This window comes from Plectropomus leopardus, chromosome 21 (genome assembly GCF_008729295.1).
Source record: "Plectropomus leopardus isolate mb chromosome 21, YSFRI_Pleo_2.0, whole genome shotgun sequence".
NCBI classification, from domain to species: Eukaryota; Metazoa; Chordata; class Actinopteri; order Perciformes; family Serranidae; genus Plectropomus; species Plectropomus leopardus.
Window position 1 is genome coordinate 6028430 of NC_056483.1, and position 22338 is coordinate 6050767.

A 22338-nucleotide genomic window follows, 5' to 3' on the forward strand; every position below is an offset into this window, starting at 1 on the left:
TATCACTGAGATGTCTGCTCTCTCTCCAACGCAATGGAACTAGATGGCACTTGGCTTGTGGTGCTCAAAACTCACAAAAATAAATTTGGAAAACTCAACAGCGACGTCTCTAACCAGAAATCATGACTCGGTTACTTAAGATAATCCGCAGACCTTGAGCTATGTCATGTAAGAACTATTTTCTTTTCCACCAAAATTCATCCGCCAGCTGTATCATCGTGCAAAAAGAAGCGTGCATTCATGGAAAGGAGGCTCGTGTTCATTACAGCACAAGATAAAAACATAAATGGCATCCTCCAGCGCTGCTGTGATGTTAGGTAGCTCTTTGGTGCCAGGTGAGCGAGCAGCTGATGCATGCTACCTGCTGCGTGGTGACACGGTTGGAAGGTAGAAAGAAAATAGTTCCTACATGAAACTGCTCACAACAAGATCTGCAGATTATCTTGATTAACGGGGTCGTGATATCTGGAAAGAGACGTTTTTCAATCGTAATTTTTGCTGCTTTTGAGTACCAAAAGCTGTGTGCCATCTAGTTACATTATATTGGAGAAAAGCCAGACACATCTACGGCCAATTTTTCCAGCACTCAGCAACTCACACCAAAACAATATAGATTGATAAACAGGACTACTGTTAAGAGGAAAAATATTCATTTTTGATTTTGTTGTGAACTTCTCTTTAAACTTGCACTGATGGACGATCTGATTGGGTTGACACATGTTGGCTGATCTGGTTCTATAACCGAGGTTGAACACGGGTCACACGCTGCCCGGCTTTGGTGAACACGCATCTCTGTCAGGGATGGAAACTTAATTTATTGATTTTATTATTTGAAGGTCATTAAACTGAAGAGAAAGAGACAGAAAGATGAGAGAGCAGAGAGACATGAAAGTGAAACTATTTGGTGCTTGTGTAATGTAACCCTTTAGTTTAACAATGAAGCATAACTACAGACAGCAGCCTCAAATGAATGAGTCAAATGCAGTTCAGTAGAACCGCTTCATCTGCCCGTTTGCTGAATAAAGAGAGTACAACGCGCACAAAGCTTCAGGCAAACAGAAAGAGAAGGCTTCATGTCAGGATATCCTCTTTCATCTTGCTTTATACCAGCCTAATATACTGTGGCCTACTTTTGCCTTCAGTGGGTAGTATCATGCAAACTAAACATCCGGTTTGATTTTTATAAACCAGTTGAGTTCTAGAAAAAACATACCATCCAAACTTATTTTTTGGCACATGAAAACAACATAGTAAAACAAAATATACCAGGTTGGATTGATCTTGGCTTTATGTTAGACAAATGAAACCGTCTCAGGTAGGCACAGGTTCATGTGGGTATGAAACAGTGACACAGATGAGATGAGCTCTCCGCTGTGAATACAGAACACGTTCCCAAAAGTAAACTTTAATTAGACTCATCTGTGATTAGCATTCCCCTTTTGGCAGTGTATTAAAAGTACTTCTGTTACGTGAATTTTGAGTATGTTAGACAGCATTCAGCATCTCCTTGATGTGCCAGCTTCTTTAAGTCCTGCTCTTTGTATAAAGGATATTTTTCTCTGAATGCCCCTATAGAAAGTCTAGCTTTAGTTAAATTAAAATGCATGAACAAAAGAGGCTTCAGCTCCTAGTCGTAAGTTTGGCAGGAATGCTCAAACGTCTTTTTGTCAAATGTTTAATAATTGGACTGTGGCAGATTGGTCGGCAGACGGGAGAATATCTGTCATCTGTTCTGCAGGGAGTTGAGGGGGAAATTAAAAAGCCATTATGAAGCGGTGTTGCTTTGTAGTCTCCCCTATTTTCTGTCCGGATTCCCTCTCACATGTCTAAAACAAGCATTTCTTAGCATTTCAGATTGTATGGTGACATAATCAAATTAGTGAAAATCAGTGGATGTTTGAGAGACTAAGTTATTCTCTGAGACACTTTTCCATAGTAGTTAACATTAAAACAAATCCTAACTGCTGTAGTTTTGCTTGAGTGCAGCTACATTTCCCTCTCTCTGTGCCCATGATCATGTTTAATTCAAGTCTTGAGACTCTAACTTGTGGAGAATATTAGATTTGTCTGTGTGTGCATGTGTTCTGCAAATGAAAGGCATTTTCATGATTTTTGACACAAAGTGATTGTCTGAGAGCTTTCTGTGTCATTCAAGGGTTTTCAAGCACAGCACACTTCTTCAAAGCATGAATATGCATAAATCTTTTTGAAGCTTTTCGAATTTGTCGTTGTTCCGCAACAATTAGGAAGCTACAGATTCTCCAGCTATATTTTTTTATTTTTCACAAGCTGTTTTGCGTAAACACTACATAAAATGTGCTGCAACTCTCTTTTGTTCCTTTTATTCTATCTAATCATGTATTTTTTTAGTTATTCCCATCATTATTCAGAGAGTCTGTTCACATTCAGCCGTCCTTTAATCACTATTTGCAGCTCTGAAATCCAGTGTTTGTTCAGTCTCATATAGGGGATTATGTAGTGTCGTCCTAGTCTTTTATATGGTCAAACTAATCTTCATCTCAGTCCTCTCTGTGAGAAATCTTGTTTAAAGAGAAGAGGCAGTTAAGAGGGTTAGTCAGATACAGGAAGTTGCTTAATGTGATACATTATGAAACCCTTAAAGTGGAAGGAAAGCTCTGAAGACAAACTGTACGATACAACTGAAAGAAGAGTAACCTTATAACTCTCACTCTATTTACGCTGCAAACTGTACCTGTTTGAATTTTGTCCTACTACCATTATAGTTTCCATTGGTTACCGTTCTGTATGAAAGTCAACGTGACACTGACCAACCAGAGCATTTAAATCACGGAGAGGTGAAGTGAATAACATTGATCATCTTATTAAAATGCAATGTTCTGCTGGAAAATATTAGGTCATGGTATTCATGTGGAGGCTACTTTACACGCATAAACCATACAAACCTCGTTTTGGACGATGTACAACCCCTCATGGGAACAGCAATGGCCCTCCCATCAGAAAAATGCATCATCCCAGGGCGCCCAGTAGGTCACCTGGTAGAGCGGGCGCCCATGTACAAAAACTATATCCTTGATGCAGCGGCTGAGGGCTCCACTTTTGGCCCATTGCTGCATGTAATCCCCCCTCTCTTTCTCCCCTTTCACATTATAGCTGTCAGAATAAAGAATAAAAAATCTTTTTTTAAAAATCGCCATGCCACGCTGCAAAAACTGCTCAGTAATGACCCGAGGAACATTTCAAAGAGCTCAAGGCGTCGACCTGGGCTCTAAATTTCCCAGATCCGTATCTGATTGAGCATCTGTGGGATGTGCTGGTACCCCACCTTGCAGCCCAGGATCCCCTGCAAACACTCAGGTGCCAGACACCCTCAGAGGTTCTGTGTTTATGCCTCGACAGGTCAGATCCATGGTGGAGCCTGTGACCTGTCGAGGGGTGCCACCACATCCAATGGATGCTTGACCTTTCTTGGGGCATTCCTGAGCAGTTTTTTTCAGTGCGGCTTTGCAAATTGTCCTGTTGGGTGGAAGAGTGCCATTGCTACGAGAGGGGTACTTGGATGATGCATTTCAATTAGTTTCCACATTAATGCCACAACTAAAGGTTTCCCAGCAGAACATTATATTGTAACAAGATAATCAATGTTATTCCCTTCATCTGTCAGTGGTTTTAATGTTTTGGCTGATTGCTGTAAGGAGACATGCTGCTTGTCTAACACATGAAGTCTCTGCTCAGCTGATTTTCATATCTTTGTATGAATGAAAATCTGAACCACAGCAGCATAAGTTGTAAAATGAAGTATATGTGATTTGTTACAGCCAAAACATGTAAAAACCCCAGTAGGTCATTTAAATTCCTAGTGTCTCTACATATTATAAAAAATGTAGCTACTAATTTACTCAATATTCATTTTAATCTTGTCTCACCTTCCTACACACAGGCATTATTTTATTTTAGCAGGTGAATTTTGCTGCTATAGATAAAGCTCTAGCACCTCCTCTGTAATTATCACTGCATCACTTGGTTATGAAGTTGGCTCGAAAAGCACTTAGCATTTCTTTTTATGCTGTAATTGGCATGCTTCAGCCAGAAAATCAGTCCATTTTTAACAGTCTGTGTGATTATCTTTAAAAGGAATGTTTTTCACAATCATCTTCATGCTATTGTGCAAGCTTTGATTATGTTTAAATACTGTATCTACTAAATCTTTGAAATTAAGTGTTTATTGGAAAAGAAACAAAAAGACTGCTTAAAGTGGACACTCACTGATGTACAACAAAAACGCATCACAACTGTTAAATTTCCAATGCAAATGCAAAAAATAGTCACAAAGAAAGTACAGTTAAAAAAAAGTTAAAATGATGCATTATTAGCCTTACAAACACACACACACACTAGCCGGCGAGGATTTTTTTTTTTTTGAACACATTTTATTGATTTTTTTTTATAACCCAAACAATACAAAACACAGAAACACCCCCCCCCCAGACAGCCCATGTTATACAAAATTAGACAAGAAAAAATGTAAAATAGTTAAGTTGACTAAGATTACATTAATGACATTAAGACAAATAATAATAATAATTAAAATAAAAATAATGATAGTAATAGAACACAAGCAAATGGATAAAATGACTAAAACAAGCCGGCGAGGATTTGATATTGCCTTTGTGCTAAGACAGAATTAAGGGAGGAGAAAAACAGCCTACAGAGAATGAATAATTAACTAAGTTTGCGCTGACACCCAGTTAAACCGGCCACTTAACACCAAGGTCAAGACAGACAGAGAGACAGCACGCTGAGATCGGGACAGAGTCGTGGTTGCAGACACAGTGGCCCAAGACAGATGTCACCTCAGTGTGAGATTAAATGCTTCAACCATAGTGAATTGTATGGGCTTCTAATGGGAAGGTACACAAACAATATGTGACATAGTATAGTTGTGAAAAGGGAAGGAGTGACTGTGGGAAGGACCTAATACTCCACTCGCCTCAGGCCACTGCCTGACCTGTCTGTTTATGTTAGTCATGCACTCTGTACACAAGTCCGAACGCATTATACGGAAGTGTCCTCTCAGTTTGACTTCCTTTTACTCTACTTTTTGATAGGATGAGCTTGTATCTTCAAGGGACCTCTTAATGTTGTCCGAACCTAATGAGGATGTGCAAGACAGAAAGGCGCCAAGTCAGCATGTTCAGTTTGCACTGCAGGATAATAACTGCTGTAGAGGTGCTAAAAGAACATGCTGTTCATAGATGAACGTACTGTACATGTATACCACATGCAAGAAACCACCACTACTACCAGCCTTAGTGTTAACACTAAAACAGACTCATTGTTTAAACGTTTAAAAATCTTGTTTTTACATAACCAGAAACCTTAAGTGACCCATTTTCAAATCAAACAGCAGGCAGTATGTTATGAATTGGGCGTAAATGTCAATTGAAACTGTTGGCAAACCACACAGTGATCCTGCCTGCTCACACACACTGACACACACACACACACACACACACGCACACAAAGTCAGCGTAACATGCAAAAAGATTGGCCAAAAATTTCACACTTCCTTCCTACTACGTGACAAAGCCCCACTCTCATAACGGTTTTGATGAATTGGTGTTTCTGACACAAATAGTGACTCATTAACAAACTGTTAACGTTCGATTAAGTTGTGACCCCTCATTTTAAAGTCACTAAGAGGCCTAATGTGGTAAATACATACAATAAATTGAAAATTTCCTAATAGTAAAGGCTGAAGTTAATATTTTAAAATCACGGTTGCATTGTTTCAGCGTGGTATTACATGACTAAACTGAATCGTAAGACTTCACGCTACATTTAAAAGGTTCGGTGTGAAGGATTTAGGGTCTGTCAGAGTTACTGCAGAGTAAGCGCCAAATGAATGTTTGATAAAAAAATTTTCTAATCAAAAATTTGTGTTTGTTTGAACAACTTTGTGAAAAAAGGAGCTTCCTTCCTCACTTTTATCCAGCTGACCATACTTGTTGTTTCCTGTTGAATCTTTTCCTAATTTTTTCATCAAAGCTAAGAAGAGAAAATCCTTATGATACCCATTTCAACACGTTAGAGACTCTGCATGCAGACGACTGGCTATCGCGGCTTAAAAGTGGCAGTTCGTAATCTTTTCTCACCATCTTTTCACCCCGTCTGTCCTTTATCTCAACCATTACCTCATAAAAATGTCTGGAAACTGACATGATAAACTTGTACGTGGATGATATCATCCGTTAACTGAGTCTCAGTGATGTCAACCGTCCTTGACTCATCATTCGCATACGGAGGGCTACAAACCGCCCTTTTCCTCTCACACCATACTGCACATATAATGATGCTGTATTGATGTAATGAGGTATGTGTGGAGCTAGGGCATTGCAATGATATTATATCCTGTTGAGATATGACATTATATATTGTGTTAGATATTGGATATTATACATCATATTATGTTGTGATATAGAAAAAAAAGTTTTTTCCTGATTTTAAAGGTTGCATTACAATAAATTAATGTACTTCTCTCAGCATATGAGACAGTTCTACTTGTTTTAATACTTGCCTTTAGCCACTTAGTCATTATATCTACATTACTCATGAATATTTTCTAAAGTACCAATGTTCACTACCACAATATTGTCACATCAAAGAGGGAATTTGGTAAAAAAATAGTTAAATAAAAATTTAATGTTCAATTCTGCCTTTAAGTTCTTGCATTAATAGTGCTTTTGAGGAGATTTAAAAATATCCAGATATTGGGGCACCTGGTGGCTCAGTGGATGGAGCGGGCGTCCCATGTGTAGAGGCTGTGTCCTCACTGCAGCGGCTGCAGGTTCGACTCCGGCCTCGGCCCTTTGCTGCATGTCATCCCCTCTCTCTCTCCCCCTTTCACACTTGTGCTGTCCTATTAATTAAAGGCGAAAACGCCCAAAAAATATCTTAAAAAAAAAAAAAAAAAAAAAAAATCCAGATAGATATTGTATATCGAGATATAGCCTAAGGATATCACAACATGCCCAGCCATATTGGACACATTGGAAGTCTTGTAATTACCAGTTAATAGAGTGATGTTCAGTGTAATCAGGGCTTACCGGATCTCTGATATATGCTTCAGTTAACCCCCAATGTGTTTAAAAAACCGCCACACATTCAGCCACTCTCCCGCATTCGCTGCTAATGTTATGTGACTGCCCGTGCTGCTGTGGGTGTTGCTGCCATGTGTGGTTTGCGATGGGTAGGCTGTGTTTCTGACTCATCCCATCTCTGTGTTCCAGGTACAAGCGAGTCTTCTCAGTGGGGACGCATGGCATTACCACTTACAACCCTACTACGCTAGAAGTAACAAATCAGGTCAGTGTGTGTGCAGCCTGTCGAACAGGAGCTCCACTGTCATTCAGGGGCTGCTGCTCTGCTGCGGCTATCGGTGCTTCACAGGCGCTTGTGGGATGTTCTTGGATCCATGTGACTATTGAAAATCCATTTGCTCTCTCGCTAAAAGCTGAAAGGCGGTATTTTTAACTTCTTGTGCACAGCCTTTGATTACAGAAGGCTTTCATGTAGCAGCATGTCTGTGTGCTGATTAGAACATGAAACATGTCAGAGTCAGTACTCATAAGAGACGTCCCTCACTAACCCCCTCAGTCAAGAAACGGCAGAAAGTAGCATCATAGTCATTTTTAAGTAATAAGGTAAAGCTGGGGTTGGCAGAAATCATGAAAAGACAAAAAAATGGAAGAAATTTAAAAAACTCCCCTCTCTATACTAAGCCCCATCTACCAGATGACCATCTGGCGTATGCATGAGCTTCATACAGTAACCCAGTGTGTCCCATACACTTATTTATTTAATCTTTTTTTATCATAGAGTGGCTCTTAGTGCACTTGCTCAGCTTACTCTCTTTCTCTATTCATCAGACCACAAATGAGACAAGAATTAGATAGCTAATAATGTAGCGACCTCACGGTCCTCCGCCTTGCTCCGCTAAAGTGGGCAGCAGCTGTAGAGCGTCGGTAGGCAGCTACAGTGGTTCGAATTCGGTAAGTGCAAACCCCCCCAGTGCCAGCAGCTGCGGAAATGCAGGAATAAAATGTTAGTTGATCTGGCCAAGAGTCGGGGCTGTCCGTTCCCTGGACCGGGGGTTGCGATAGCTAGATTTGGGTAACTGTGGCCATAACTGTAAACATGAGGCTGCAGCTGTGAGCCTTTGGCTCCCATTAGCAGAAGGCTATACTATCGGCAGCATTTTGTCTCTGAGATGCTTTGTTGATATTGACACGTTTTGTTTAGTCTCTTGTCAGGATCTTCTAGACTCTCTTTTTAAAAAGTTTATCTGTCTTTTTTTAAAATATTTTTTATATTGGTTTGTCATACTGACAGAAATCAGCATGTTTGCTGATACCAGTACTTTATTTTAAAGCCAATACTGGCCGATTCAAATGACGCACCAATAATATCGTGCGCCCCCAAAACAAGAACTTTGTGTAGAACAGCCGATAGGAACAACCTCTCCCATCTCTGGTTAGAATTTCTCAAACCTAAAAACAGAACCAAGAGTAGGTTCAGAAGTCCAGTTTTATCTCCATCCACTTGAATTACTATATGCTAAAACGCTATTATGGGATTTTTGCGCAATGACGCCGAAATAAAACTTCCTAGCCCAGCTTTAGCTGTAGTAAATATAACATTTGCAACACTTTCCTTTTGAGCCCCCTATTTAGATTTCATAAGCACTATATGAACCTTTATTATTCATCATAATGTTGTTGTACATGGCTGATTTTTAAGACATTTTAAGTGTTTATTAATGCACAGTAATTGTTAGCAATTGAAACTTATGAAGACATATTTTATAATATTCCAACAGTGTTTTACTATATTGTCATTTATTATCTCTTCATATACCAGCCTCCACTTTGTGCCCACAGGAGGAGTAACAGTTTTTAACAAATACATTAATAAACACTTGAATCCATTTACAATATAACCATATATTATGTGTAATGAATAATGTATAAAATGTCTGTATACTGCTTGTAAACTAAAAAAGAGGTAGACGTTAAGTACCGTATCATCTTTTTCATGTTCAAACTGCTTGTCTGTGACTTTAACAGTGTGTTTATCTCTGTGTTGTTGCTTTCTGTGGTACCAGTGGCCTTATGGAGACATCTGCGGCATCGGCCCGGTAGGAAAAGGTCAGGGAACAGAGTTCAACCTCACATTCCGTAAAGGCAGCGGCAAGAAGTCCGAAACGCTCAAGTTTTCAACAGAGCACCGGACGGAGCTGCTCACAGAAGCACTGGTGAGGACAAACACTCCACTGCCATCACTCACCATGACTAAACAGACCAAGTGCACATACAGTTTTTATTAAGAGGGTCTCAGAAGTGTTGCGTGATGTGGCTGATCCACACTTCCTATTGGCGTCACAGCTGCACATTTTGCTGTGTTGTCTTAAAAAGAATCGCAGCTAAGTCACTTAACGTATGATGCAGAGTCTGGGATTGCAGGGCTTGCAAATCACAGGCCCTTTGACTCACTGTAGGTGTTTATCACAAACATGAATCAGCAGACTGTTTGTTGCTGTGTAGAAATAAAGTCATCATGCTGAGGTTTCTTTGAAACAGTGAGAAGGAGGAGGAAGATAGGTATTTCCCCACAGAGCTAACTAAATGCATTTTTAATTCTGCACTGCAGACAACACTTAATAAATGTTACACAAGGATTATTTAACAGCTAGTTGCATGGTTACCTGGGAAAAAACTGGAATTTTATAATAATGTTTTCCAGGCCTGGAAGGTCATGGAATTAGTAAATAACATTGAAAGTTTTGCACAACTTTATGGAAATTTTGTTGTGTGTTTTTTGTTGTGTATTTTTCGTCAGTAACCCTCCATGAAAATTAACATAACGGCTAAGTCATCAACTTGTGATGGTTTTTTCGTCCCAACCTTTTTTTAAAAATATATATATTTTAGTATTTTTAGTTTATTTGCAAACAGTTATAATTTTCATGAAATCTAGATGAAAAAATAGAAGTCTTTCTCTTCACAAGCTACCTAAAATTATGTTTAAATAGAGTTTTAATCCAGTGGGTTTGTAAAACGCTGTGCAAGTGGGACAAGAAGAAAAAAAGTGCTATTAAGGGGCGTTGAAAAGACACGGAAAAGTTTTGAAATTTTGTCCATGAAAATGTGTGGGAACCCTGTAGTTTATACTAACATGTTAATCCTTTCATTTCTTTATTTTCTATTCGCAGAGATTCAGAACAGAGTTTTCAGAGGGAAAAATAACCGGCAGGGTGAGTACTGAGATCTTTAAAGAAAACTTATCCATTTGAGTGCATGTTTGCTCATGTGGTGACATCAAAATATTCTTGTGTCTGAACTCATTCAGCGTTACAACTGCTACAAGCATCACTGGAGTGACACACGGAAGCCCGTGAGTTTAGAGGTGACACCGGGTGGCATCGACCAGATCGACCCACACACCAACCGGGTTGTGTGTTCCTACGACTACCGTAACGTAGAGGGTTTCGTTGAGGTCTCTGATTACCAGGGAGGGTTCTGCATCCTCTATGGAGGCTTCAGCAGGCTGGTACGCGTTCATAGAGTGTGTGTGTGTGTGTTTCTGTCTGTGTGTATGCTTCAGTGCGTCTGTTACCTCTTGTCCTAACATTTCCTTTTGCCTCTATCTCTCAGCATCTGTTTGCCTCGGAGCACCGGGATGACATCATCCGCAGCGCCATAGAGCATGCTGGGAACTTCATTGGTATTACGTTACGGCTGAGGAAGGAGGCGCTGACCTTTGAGGGTTTCTCGGTGGACAGGTTGGGGAAGTACAGCTCAGACGAGAGCATCACTTCACTGGCCGAGTTCGTGGTGCAGAAGATCACCCCTCGACACTCGGTTAGAAAGCTGCTGCTTCTCTTTGTTCCTCTCAGTGCTGAATGATTTCTCACAGTGAAGTCGAGGGACCCACCAGAACAATGGATTGCTAAGATGGCCTACTCAGAATATGTGCAATTCTCTTTTCTGATATGTTTGATGCACTGAATCCCTTTTCAAACCAGACTAGTATTATCATGAGACTTCATGTTATTTAGAAATCATCCCCCCATATCTACATTTTTGTGTGGTGCATTCTCACGGGATAAATGAAGTCTTTCTTTTTGTCAAATTTACTGACATTGTCCTCCGGATATGATGTCAAGACTCTCAGTAACTTATTCTGTGTAAACAGGGATGTGTTTCTCTCATGAGGTCCCCTGGTAATACTAGTCCCCTGTAAATAAGGTTTAACCCTTTGAAACCTGGAGTGACATCTCTTGCTGCTTTCAGGTGCCTTTTATAAATATTTAACCCTTTAAACCCTTTGGTTTTATTTCTTTCAAAAACATGGGAAAAGGCAAAGAGCAACTTGGTAAGAAATGTCACACAAATTGCAAGAAATTAGCAGATTTTGAGAATAATAGTGAAAAAAGCTAGGGAAAAATTACATATCAAAATTAAATTATAATATTTAAAATTGTGTTTTAGAATTATATTTTTTTAAACACTTCTTCCAGGTCACTCATTGCCTTCTTTCCATGTTTCTGAAAGAAATCAAGCCATTGCTCAGGTATTAAAGGGTTAAGAAAACTTTATAGTGTTATCAGCACAGGATTTGAGTCCCTAAAAGCCTGAGGATTGTAAAACTATCAGCTTTGAGTTTTGCACCATGCTTTCTTTGCTCTGCGAATCCGAATGTTGCATAGTGATGCAGAAGCGAATTCGTAACGCAGATCTTCACCTCTAATGTAGTATGCATGTATATTACTCTTTGATGAATGAGTCATCTATTTCAGTTCCTGCTTCTGCTCTTAATTTGTATTTATCAGTTCTTGCTTGAAGCGCAGACATATTTAATCAGTTTTGTTGGTATTATGACTTATGTTTGTCTTTTTTTAGGAGCCTGTTAAGCGTATTCTGGCTCTGACAGAGACGTGTCTAGTCGAGAGAGATCCGGCTTCATACAACATAGTCACTATCAAACCCTTTGGAGAGGTGAGCTCTCAGAGACAACATCAAGTCATAAAAATTTCAGGCTGAAATGTGTACACTCTGAAACATTTTGTTCTGTGTAGTTGTTTTACTCCCATGAAGATAATGTTAATTGAACTGCCTGTCTTTGTTTCATTATGTATGAACTGCATCACTGCGAGTTAACAGCTTGGATGAAAGCACTTGAGTCTGTGTGATACGAGTAAACTCTTCCCTCACCCTCTCTCTGTCTCATCACCCTGCAGGTATTTGCGCTCATCTGTGACGTAGACAACCCTCAGGTGTTTACAGTTGAATTCATCAGAGGTCAGATCAGAAAGTTCTCCTCCACAGAAAGGTACACACACGAAACGCATGCACCTGTCGTCGTGTTCGTAGTAACACTGCAGGCTCTGTTGGTTTTTCAAATGTTTGGAAGTTTTTTGGACTGTTGACCTTATTTACAAGATAACGTACGTATGTCTGCTGCATAGCCTTAACTACTTCCTGTTATCGTGTGCTCACTGTTCATGCTCCAGATCATTCATAATGCATTTAGCAGAGTCTGTTTGTATCTGCGTCTGCAGGGACTCTCTGTTAGCCAGCCTGCTCGATGGAGTCCGCGCGTCCGGCAACAGGGACGTGTGCGTCAAGATGGCTCCGACGCAGCGAGGGCAAAGATGGGGCCTGCTGAGCATGCCTGTGGACGAGGAGGTGGAGAGTTTGCATCTCAAATTCCTGGCAGCACCTCCAAGTGAGTCTAAGCATTCCTAAGCAAGTCCAGGTGGATTTTACATAATTTGTTCAGTTTAATGTAGATGCATATTTTCACTGTAATTCTGATGCTTTTGCTGCTCAGATGCAAACTTTGCAGATGCAGTGTTCAGATTCAACGCCAACATTTCCTACAGCGGAGTGCTGCATGCAGTAACCCAAGATGTGAGTGTGTTCAGCTTCTGCGTGATTTATATCCAACTATCGGCCCAAGCTGGATTCACACTTAATCTCTCTGTTTCTCTCTTCAGGGTCTTTTCTCTGAGAACAAAGAGAAGCTCATCAACAACGCCATCCTGGCTCTTTTATCCCAGGAGGCCGAGCTGCCGGCTCTTAACGCCGAGCTGGAGAGCCATTTCCAGGCCATTCGGCGCTTGGTGGCCTCAAAGGCCGGCTTCCAGGCTTTCACCCAGCTGCCTAAGTAAGAACACATCCCTCCGCACCTTCCTGCTTTTGTTTCTCTGCAGTGTGCTTTTTGTTGAGCTGCTGGTAACAGGCATGCTCTGTCATTCCAAGGTCTGGTCAAGGGTCTGGAGTCACAGATGCAACGTAAATATGAATCCATACATCTCAGTCTGCCCTTTTGTCTCTGTTTCTTTCCCTTCTTCTTTTTCCAGTCTTTCTCAGCTGTCTGTCGATGAGCCTTATCCTCTTTTATCTTTGTTCAGCTTTCATCCCGAGCTTTTAGACAGGCGCTTCAGAAGGGAGGTTATGTTACGTCACTGTATCCGGTCGAGCTGTCTGCCCTGATTTGTCTTGACCTTCCTCTCTGGACATCTCATACTCCTATTTTGTGCCTCCGCCTCTCTCCAACTATCTGCGTCGCCCATTCTATCCATTAGAGTACAGTACATCACAATATTTAAGAACCCCGTAGTCTTTCCGGGTCACTGAGATGTATGAGAGGAACTGTATTTACTGTTTATTATTTGTTCCCATTAAGCAAATTGGTTTTCCTGAAAGATTCATTGCTGGAGTAGCTTGGCTTTCCCCTCAGCCACAAGACACAAATCACTACAAATACACAAATGGTTTGTTTTTATACTAAGGAAAGCCTCTTTTTTATTATGACACTCAGTAGTTCAGTAGATGCGACACTTTATGAGCAAAAACAAGAAACAAGCCACTTCTTAAGCAATGAATTCATTGTGTATCCAACCCCAGACCTCTTTTAAATAACACAGTGTTTGTTTTGTTCATATTTTGTCATTTTATGATCCTCGGACCTTTTCAGAGCATGGCCATTTAAGTGGTAAATCTGTGAATGTGTGTTTGTGTGTTCCAGGTTCAGGGAAAAGTTGGGAGTAAAGACGGTAAAAGCTTTAAAACGGAACAACAACGGTGTGACACATGCTGCTGTCGACATGCTCTGTGCCCTTATGTGTGTAAGTATGCAAGTAGAAATATCACCCTCTTAAAGATACAGTTGGTAACTTTTGTAAATTTGACTTTTCATACTACGATGTCATACTAGCTGAAATTGTCACTATATCACACAGCAGTACATGAGACAAAAAATCAGTGAAAAAAATCATTTTTCTCTTCATATTGCTTCTGTTGGCATTATATTACTGCACGTTAACGAAAACAACCAATCAGAGCTGAGCAGTCCCGCAGCTGTCAGTTGCTTCTCGTGAACTATGATAAAAATGTCAAACTAGGCAGTGCTGATTTATGACGGGGAATTAGGATAAAGTCATAATTTTATGAGAATAAAGTCATAATATCTAGAAAAAGTCTAGAAAGTATGAGAAAATATTTACGGGAATAAAGTTGTAGTATTGTGAGAGTAAACTTGTAAATTTACAAGATAAAAGTTGTAATATTATATGATTAAATAAATAAATATTAAATATGATTATATAAAGTCACAGATTGAGACTGGAAAGTCGGGTAATGTGGTATAAAAAATGGCTAAATTTTGATAAATGTTCCTGATTAGCCTGAAAGCGTTTGAGGTGAGAAATAGGAAATACAGTAACAGATTCATATTCATCAGTCTGACTGCAAGTCACAAGCCGTGATTGAAGTGATTGACACCATTTCAAAGAATATCTGTCTCATGTGGATATAGTGACAGTTTCAGCAGATATGACAAAAAGTTATTTTTATTCAAGTCACCAACTGCAGCTTTAACGCATCTGTCTTTGATCTTTGGCTGAGACTTTTTTTTCTATCATGTTTCTCTGCAGCCGATGCACGATGACTACGACCTGAGGCAGGAGCAGCTGAACAAGGCCTCTCTGCTGTCCTCCAAGAAGTTCCTCGAAAACCTGCTTGAAAAATTCATCACAAATGTGGTGCGTTTCTGTTTATCGCACCTTTGAGAAATTTAGAAGCTGTGTTACAAAAGAGGGGTTTTTTTGTGTCCTAACTCTAGCTCTCATTCTCTTTTGCTTTTAGGACCATGGAACCGGAGCGCTGGTCATCAGCTCCTTACTGGACTTCCTAACATTCGCCCTCTGCGCCCCCTACAGTGAAACCACGGAGGGACAGCAGTTTGACATGCTGCTCGAGATGGTTGCCTCCAACGGACGCACCTTGTTCAAACTCTTTCAGGTAATTGACATGAGCCAGTAAACTTTTCTGCACTTACAATTATAGTAATTTGTAGAAATACAGTAGATGTTCATGTGATTATATTTAATCTTTATCTGTAGCATCCCTCTATGGCGATCGTGAAAGGAGCAGGCCTGGTGATGAAGGCCATCATTGAGGTAAGAATTTCACAGAATAATCTCATGATTTTAACCGTAAAATGATGCAAAATGTATATTAACTACTCACTATATGTTACCTTTAATTTTGTGAAGAAAATGTTTTCTCTCATGCCTCCTTCAAATCAAAAAGATGTGGCCATTCTTCAAGATTTGAAATAAATGGAGACCACATGTAATAACAACAACAAAACTATGAAATTTTGCCTTTTTTGGATTCTCCGTTCAACGTGAAGGCATGGGAGAAAAGCATTTTTTAAATAATATATAAATGGACATTTGGGGGAGGATTCTTCAGTGACAGTAACCAACTCGGGTGTGACAATCGTCTATTTTCTTATTATCCAATTGAAGTTAGTCTTATAGAAAACCTTTGTTACTTTTCAGGAGGGAGACAAGGAAATAGCCACCAAAATGCAGGAGCTGGCCCTGAGTGAAGGAGCTCTTCCAAGGCATCTGCACACGTCTTTGTTCACCATCAGTACTGACCAGCGGATGCTCACCAACAGGTCCAACCTCAATAAATCCACACACTGGCACACGCAATGATTTGGATTTGTTGGGTCCAGCAGCTGCTTCATTTTCTCTATTGACACTTTTGCACTTAACTAACATCTTAACCACAGAAATACAGTAAATAAAGTTTTGTTGCTACAGTAGATGAAAAATAAAGATGTGTCCTCAAACAAGCAAATAACAAAAATCAGCGACTTATGTGAGATTTTTCTCTCTCAGGCAGCTCAGCCGTCACCTGGTGGGACTTTGGACGGCAGAAAACCCCATTGCCATGAACCTCCTGAAAAGGATACTGGTAAGGCTACAAATCAGCCCATTTTAGACTTTAACATATTTGACTCCTGTCCAATACTCTTGGTAGAAGCTATTAGTATAATGTGATACAGACAAAGTACTCCAGGACATAAGCCAATGCTTTTCTCTGGCAGCTGAGGAACCCTTTTTAGGTTTTAACCCATTTGACTACGTCTTGTGCCTCTCAGCCAACAGGCCTGCTGGCTTACCTGGACAGCCCCGACCCAGTGCCGGAGAAAGACATGGACAGAATGCACATCCGTGACAACTTAAAAATCGCCACGGTATCTGGACAAACACAACACATCAATATATTTTTTGTTTCTTTGCAATTTGAACAAATATCTTAATTAGAAATGATTTGCCATCTATAATATTTTGATATTTGTGTCCCACAGGACCAGCTAAATCGTAACAAAGTGCCCGAGTGGCAGCGGATAGCCGGCAAAGCAGCCAAAGAGGTGGAGAAGTTTGCCAAGGAGAAGGCTGATTTAGTGTTGATGCACTGGAGAGATAAGATGGGCATAGCCCAGAAGGAGGTGAGGATATATTTTTATGTGCAAAGATGCTGAGGGGCTGATTTCCCTGATATCTGTCACACAAGCTGCTCCTGCTGCTGCTGCTGGCTCTGTCTGGCCAGGCGTCTCTGTCTGTTGCTCCTCCTGCTGATGCTGAGCAGTACTGCAGACTCCACACTCGATAACACACTTCTCAGCTGCGACTGTTGTTTTGCATGCAGAGCGGTGCCAGCTCTGATGCTGCCTGACCTTGGGGAAACAGTACATGTCGAGATACAGTCCCTTCTGATTTTTCTGCGCCTGGCATATCTGCTGTTACGTGCTGCTTGTGCACATTTTCATATGTGTTTAACAGACATTTTTTCTTTTGCTAAGACAAACATTTTCCATTACAGGCGTGTCTGAATGTGATTGTGTACATAATCAGTGTTTCTTTCAAAAATTCTGTGGTTTCATCTGAACTGTTAACTGATAAAACATCACGGCTGCTCTTTGACTTTTCTACAAATCAAATCATTTTTCAAATAAAGCTACAACCTTTAATGTTACTTCTGGGCCTGTCACAATAATAATATTATCCACTTATCGTACAATATATAGACATGACCATGATATTGCCTGTTGTGTTTGAGTATTTGTTTACATAAAATCCTCCCTTTTTTTTTCAATCTACACCCAACTACTTGTGCATGTTTGAAGAAAAATTATACATGACTTCAAAGACGACACAGCATAGCTCACCGGTAGCCTGCAGCTGCACTTTTGGAGTGTAAGATGCACAGTCCTGATAATTGTTAACTTGCCAAACCCTTACAGTGTGCAAAAAGTCTATCATTTGTAGCGTCACCCCCCAGTAACTTAAATCTCTGCACTGTAAATCCAACTGCAAACATTCGGCTTCCAGGCTGTCCATCCCCACTGCCAACTGCAGAAAAAAACAGCTATATTATGGAGGTAACTGCGGTATTCCTGCAACTTCACTAACCTTGTCTATTAGTTTCAAGAGAGATCACTTGGTTTTGTTTTTGTGGCCCAAATTTTTTTTATTAAGTCTTAAACTAAGTAATTTTGGGCTATTGTAATTTTAAATATACTTTGTAGTATGTATTAATAGGTTTTAATAACCTTAAAAAATAAATCTGATGTATTTTGTCTTATTCTAGTTCCCAAAAAGTTCAAGTTCCTTGCTCTTTGAACGGGTGTACTTGCATTTTGACGCAGTTATATTATCATTATATCGTTGGCTTAAAATGGTCTCAAAAGGACAAAAATACCTTCCGATATATCATCCAACAAAAACAGCTATCGTGACAGGCCTGCTTTCTTCTCCTGAACGTCACACGGCTTCTTTTTCCTTTCCTACACGTCTGTTTTGAATGACTCAACATGGCTGATCGACCACGTATTTTGATTGGCTTGCTTTCACTGAATCACATTTCATGTTTGCATCACATGCTCCTTGAATATTGATGTTAGCAATTCATTAGAAAAATAAATGAATCCAGTCGATCATCAGCTAACAAATCTAAAAGATGTAGCATTAGTTTTGTAGTCAATCTCTAAGTAGGATGTTCTTTAGTGACCTGTGACCCTTTTTGTTTCGATTCATCTCTGTTTGATCCGAGGAACAATAATCTCTCTGTGTTGTATCTGCCCCACCCTCCCCTTGTCTTGTGTGGTTTCTCTGCTGTCAAACAATGCAGCAGGACAGAAATAACCTGGTAAGTAGGACTGACCAATGGGATCCGTGCTTTTTTCTTTCCACCTTCTTTCTCTTGACCAAACCATTCTTTCCATCTTCATGTGACACATTGGGTGTGTTTGGTAAATTCAGCCAGGCGATGACTTCTTGTCATCTTCAGGAGATTGTTAAGTGCGTCTTCAAATAGATGCAAGAAAAGAAGAAGCCAGTAGTGCATGATGAAGGAGACAATAAAAGATTTTAACATGTCTTTACTATCATTAGAGGACATGTTCAGGGTGATGTAGTGTTTATCATCAGTGAAAAATGACCACATTTAGTCCCAGAGTGTAATTACCATAACCAGAAGGATCTTTGCCAAGCAGACTGTAAGGCCTCTGGAGCGTATTTCACATCACTCACGTCATTTTTGATTACGCAGGAAATTTGTTGTGTTACTTTATTACCATAAAAAGAAAAAATGTACCTTTCAAGTAATAAGTAATATGCAAATTGAGGGAATACTTCACCCATAAAATGATCACTCGTGTATGACTCACTCACCCCATCTTTCATTGAATTTATGAAGAAAATTTTATTTTTCTAAAATGATTTCACTGTCAACAAAGAATCCTAAAACTGAGAAAAGTCTTGAAGAAATGAAGTAAAAGGGGTCCACGTTTAACAACAGCAAATCCATATCAAAACGTCCGTCTACAAACGATCAGAAAACTCGTGCAATTTAATCCTCGTCTCATTTATCCATTCGTATGCTCAGTACTTTCCAAACACATGCCTTTTTGCTAAAATGATTTAAAACACACATTGTATTACACCGCACAAACCATATCATGCTCGAAAGAGTAGCGCGTTTGGACAAGATCGTGCATTTAAAGTGAAGTATTCCTTTAGAGGGGTGGGGGGTGAAGTATTCCTTTAATATGTGAAGCAACAGATTCATGAGAATCATAATCATAACTCTCACTCGCCTAGCTAAAATTACAAAATGCATCCAATGTTGGGATCCCACTTTGGTTTTTGTGTTTCATAATTTGTGTTTAACTGTTGTCTTTGTTGGTGCGATGCTGATGTTGTTTTTTGGGTGGTTTTTGTCTCTAATATCTGACTTTTTTACATTTTCAAACCACTTTTTTGGCATTTCTCTCTACACTCATGCCATTTTTTTTTCATTTCTGGTGGGTTTCATGTAAAATGTTGCTCATGTCGTTTCCATTTTAACTTCATCACTCTCTCTTTGTGCCATAAGCTGAAAAAGGACACATGTTAAATACTGTTAAGAATGATAGACTGACATGAAGCAGTTCCTGAAGAGTTTTTTCTTTGATTTCAGAACCCAAACCAAAAGCCCGTCATCCTGAGGAAGAGACGCCAGAGGATAAAGATTGAAGTCAACTGGGAGCTTTTCTACTACAGGTACAACACGGCCCCCATAGAGAGATCATGCTCTAGCTGTTCTGGCCTTTTTGTCTGGCACATTTGTGGTGCTCATTCAGAATTTGTTTTACTCAGAGTGCAGAGAGGAATTTGTCTCTGTGTTTTTCAGAAAAGCCTTTAACGTACCAGTTGAAGGCTGATGTGAAACCACTGTGCTAGTTTTAGGTTTTTAAGCTGCTACATTTTCTGTATTTTTACATTACACCTGTGTGGCTTATGAACACATTTTTTTTGACACACTGCATTTTGCAAGAATAAAACTTTACACCCTTAAGTCATAGAACGATCTGTTAAACCTTTTTCTTACCTTAAAATCCTGACCTGCTTTTCCGTCTTTTCAAGATTCCAGCTGGACCACGCACGGTCCAACCTCATCTGGAACCTGAAGACGAGGGAGGAGCTGCGGGACGCTCTGGAGGGGGAGATGCGCGCCTTCAGCGTGGACCGCGAGCTCGGCAGTGCCACCGTCATCTCCTGGAACCACCAGGAGTTTGAGGTTTGTGCTCAGCTGGAGTTTGTTCAGGATTAATTCTAAAACTAACACAGTGAGCTAAATTAATCTGTATTGGTTCTAATTTGCAGGTGAAATACGAGTGCCTTTCAGATGAGATAAAGATTGGGGATTATTACCTGCGTCTGCTGCTTGAGGAGGATGAAAATGAAGAATCAAACGCCATCAAGAGATCGTAAGACTGCAAACAACTCACCCAACTGCACTAATATTATCATTTTGCACAGAGTCCAAAAATTATGATTCATGCTTCTCCCTCTGTTTACTCGTAGATACGAGTTCTTCAATGAACTCTACCATCGCTTTCTGCTTACACCCAAAGTTACGATGAAGTGCCTGTGCCTGCAGGCCCTCGCTATAGTCTATGGGAAGTGTTACGAAGAGATTGGCCCATTTACAGACACTAAATACATCGTGGGCATGCTGGACCGAGTGAGTGCAAACTATCACTGCAAGGACAAATACATTCACAACGTTTTTATATCTTTTAATGAATTCTGAAATCCAAAATACTCTTTTTGTTTACAGTGTACAGACAAACTGGAGAGAGATAGACTCATCCTCTTCCTCAACAAACTCATCCTCAACAAGGTGTGCTTTTAAAAGCAGCAGTGCTTCTTATGACTGCCTGTCCATTTAACTCACCTTTCTCCCTCTCTGTCATGAGTAACAATTAATGTTTGTTTTTCAGAAAAATGTGAAGGAGGTGATGGACTCAAATGGAGTGCGTATTTTGGTGGATCTGCTCACTCTGGCACATCTGCATACCAGCAGAGCTACTGTGCCCCTACAGGTGCAAACACAGCTTTTGATTTTTGTAATGTGAAAAGGATGTCTCTGATTTTATTACACGTGACACAAAATGTTACAATTTTCTATTAGTAATAGATGAGATTTAAATAAAGGTTGACCCGTATTAATGTAAATTAATATGTCTGGAGTGTCAAACTGAAGGTGTTTTCATTTCCACAGAGCAACGTGCTGGAGGCATCACCAGACATGAAGAGGGAGAGCGAGAAAGAGTGGTACTTCGGTAACGCGGACAAGGAGAGAAGAGGACCTTTTAGTTTTGAGGAGGTATGGGATCTTCTTAAAATGTCAAGCACCCAGATTTAATTTTGCAGTCAGTTGAAAAGCAGGTCCAGGTCATAAAATATGAAAATTACCTTTTAAATGTGCTTTGACGTTCTGATCCTGAGAGAAAGCATTGCAGTTATTGTATTATTTTCGTTTCTGTTGGTCTCCTGCAGTTGCTTCAGTTTAGTGTCGCTGTTGTTGTGATTTTGCAGGAACCACTTCATACTATTGCTTTTGTACTTTTCCTCTCCAGATGCAGGAGTTTTGGAGCACAGGTGTCCTGACAGCAAAGACACGCTGCTGGGCTCAGGGGATGGATGGCTGGCGCCCCCTGCAGGCCATCCCGCAGCTTAAGTGGTGCCTCCTGGCCACCGGACAGGCGGTGATGAATGAGACTGACCTGGCTACGCTAATCCTTAACATGCTCATCACCATGTGCTCCTACTACCCCAGCAGGTGGGTACAGCAGAAAATACTTAAGTTGTTTCAGAAATACCTCTCTGTCTTTTTACATGGTATATAATATCACTTTATTAGGCAGCGTGGTCTGTGTGATGATTTTTGTATCAAACATCTTACTGTTAGGCCATGACTGTAACATTCCTATCTATTTACTTTGTACTCAGGGATCAGGATAATGCCATTATCCGTCCTTTACCGAAGATCAAGAGGATGATCAGTGACAATGCATGCCTCCCTCACATTGTCCAGGTAATTGCACCTAATGCATCTAAATTCGATTTTTTTTGTCTATACAATTCGTCATATCAACTCAACTGAATTG

At 40.1% G+C, this 22338-nt stretch overlaps 1 protein-coding gene across 7 annotated transcripts in view; it reads left to right on the forward strand.

The window, feature by feature from the left end:
* The window catches only part of LOC121960380 (dnaJ homolog subfamily C member 13), a 40226-nt gene that overhangs the window by 5405 nt on the left and 12483 nt on the right, over positions 1–22338 (forward strand). For 2 of the 7 annotated variants that reach the window (XM_042510041.1, XM_042510040.1), the window contains 29 exons: positions 7269–7344; positions 9143–9292; positions 10250–10291; positions 10387–10587; positions 10692–10898; positions 11940–12035; positions 12278–12369; positions 12599–12765; positions 12871–12950; positions 13037–13206; positions 13302–13334; positions 14071–14170; positions 14978–15085; positions 15189–15344; positions 15446–15502; positions 15890–16011; positions 16238–16313; positions 16501–16596; positions 16711–16851; positions 18534–18551; positions 19863–19945; positions 20309–20462; positions 20549–20652; positions 20750–20909; positions 21006–21068; positions 21169–21270; positions 21450–21554; positions 21808–22010; positions 22181–22265. In XM_042510041.1, coding sequence (XP_042365975.1) covers positions 7269–7344; positions 9143–9292; positions 10250–10291; positions 10387–10587; positions 10692–10898; positions 11940–12035; positions 12278–12369; positions 12599–12765; positions 12871–12950; positions 13037–13206; positions 13302–13334; positions 14071–14170; positions 14978–15085; positions 15189–15344; positions 15446–15502; positions 15890–16011; positions 16238–16313; positions 16501–16596; positions 16711–16851; positions 18534–18551; positions 19863–19945; positions 20309–20462; positions 20549–20652; positions 20750–20909; positions 21006–21068; positions 21169–21270; positions 21450–21554; positions 21808–22010; positions 22181–22265 — 3247 coding nt within the window. The remainder of the gene's footprint in view (positions 1–7268; positions 7345–9142; positions 9293–10249; positions 10292–10386; positions 10588–10691; positions 10899–11939; positions 12036–12277; positions 12370–12598; positions 12766–12870; positions 12951–13036; positions 13207–13301; positions 13335–14070; positions 14171–14977; positions 15086–15188; positions 15345–15445; positions 15503–15889; positions 16012–16237; positions 16314–16500; positions 16597–16710; positions 16852–18533; positions 18552–19862; positions 19946–20308; positions 20463–20548; positions 20653–20749; positions 20910–21005; positions 21069–21168; positions 21271–21449; positions 21555–21807; positions 22011–22180; positions 22266–22338) is intronic. The other 5 variants (XM_042510042.1, XM_042510043.1, XM_042510044.1 and 2 more) reach the window with 5 other exon arrangements.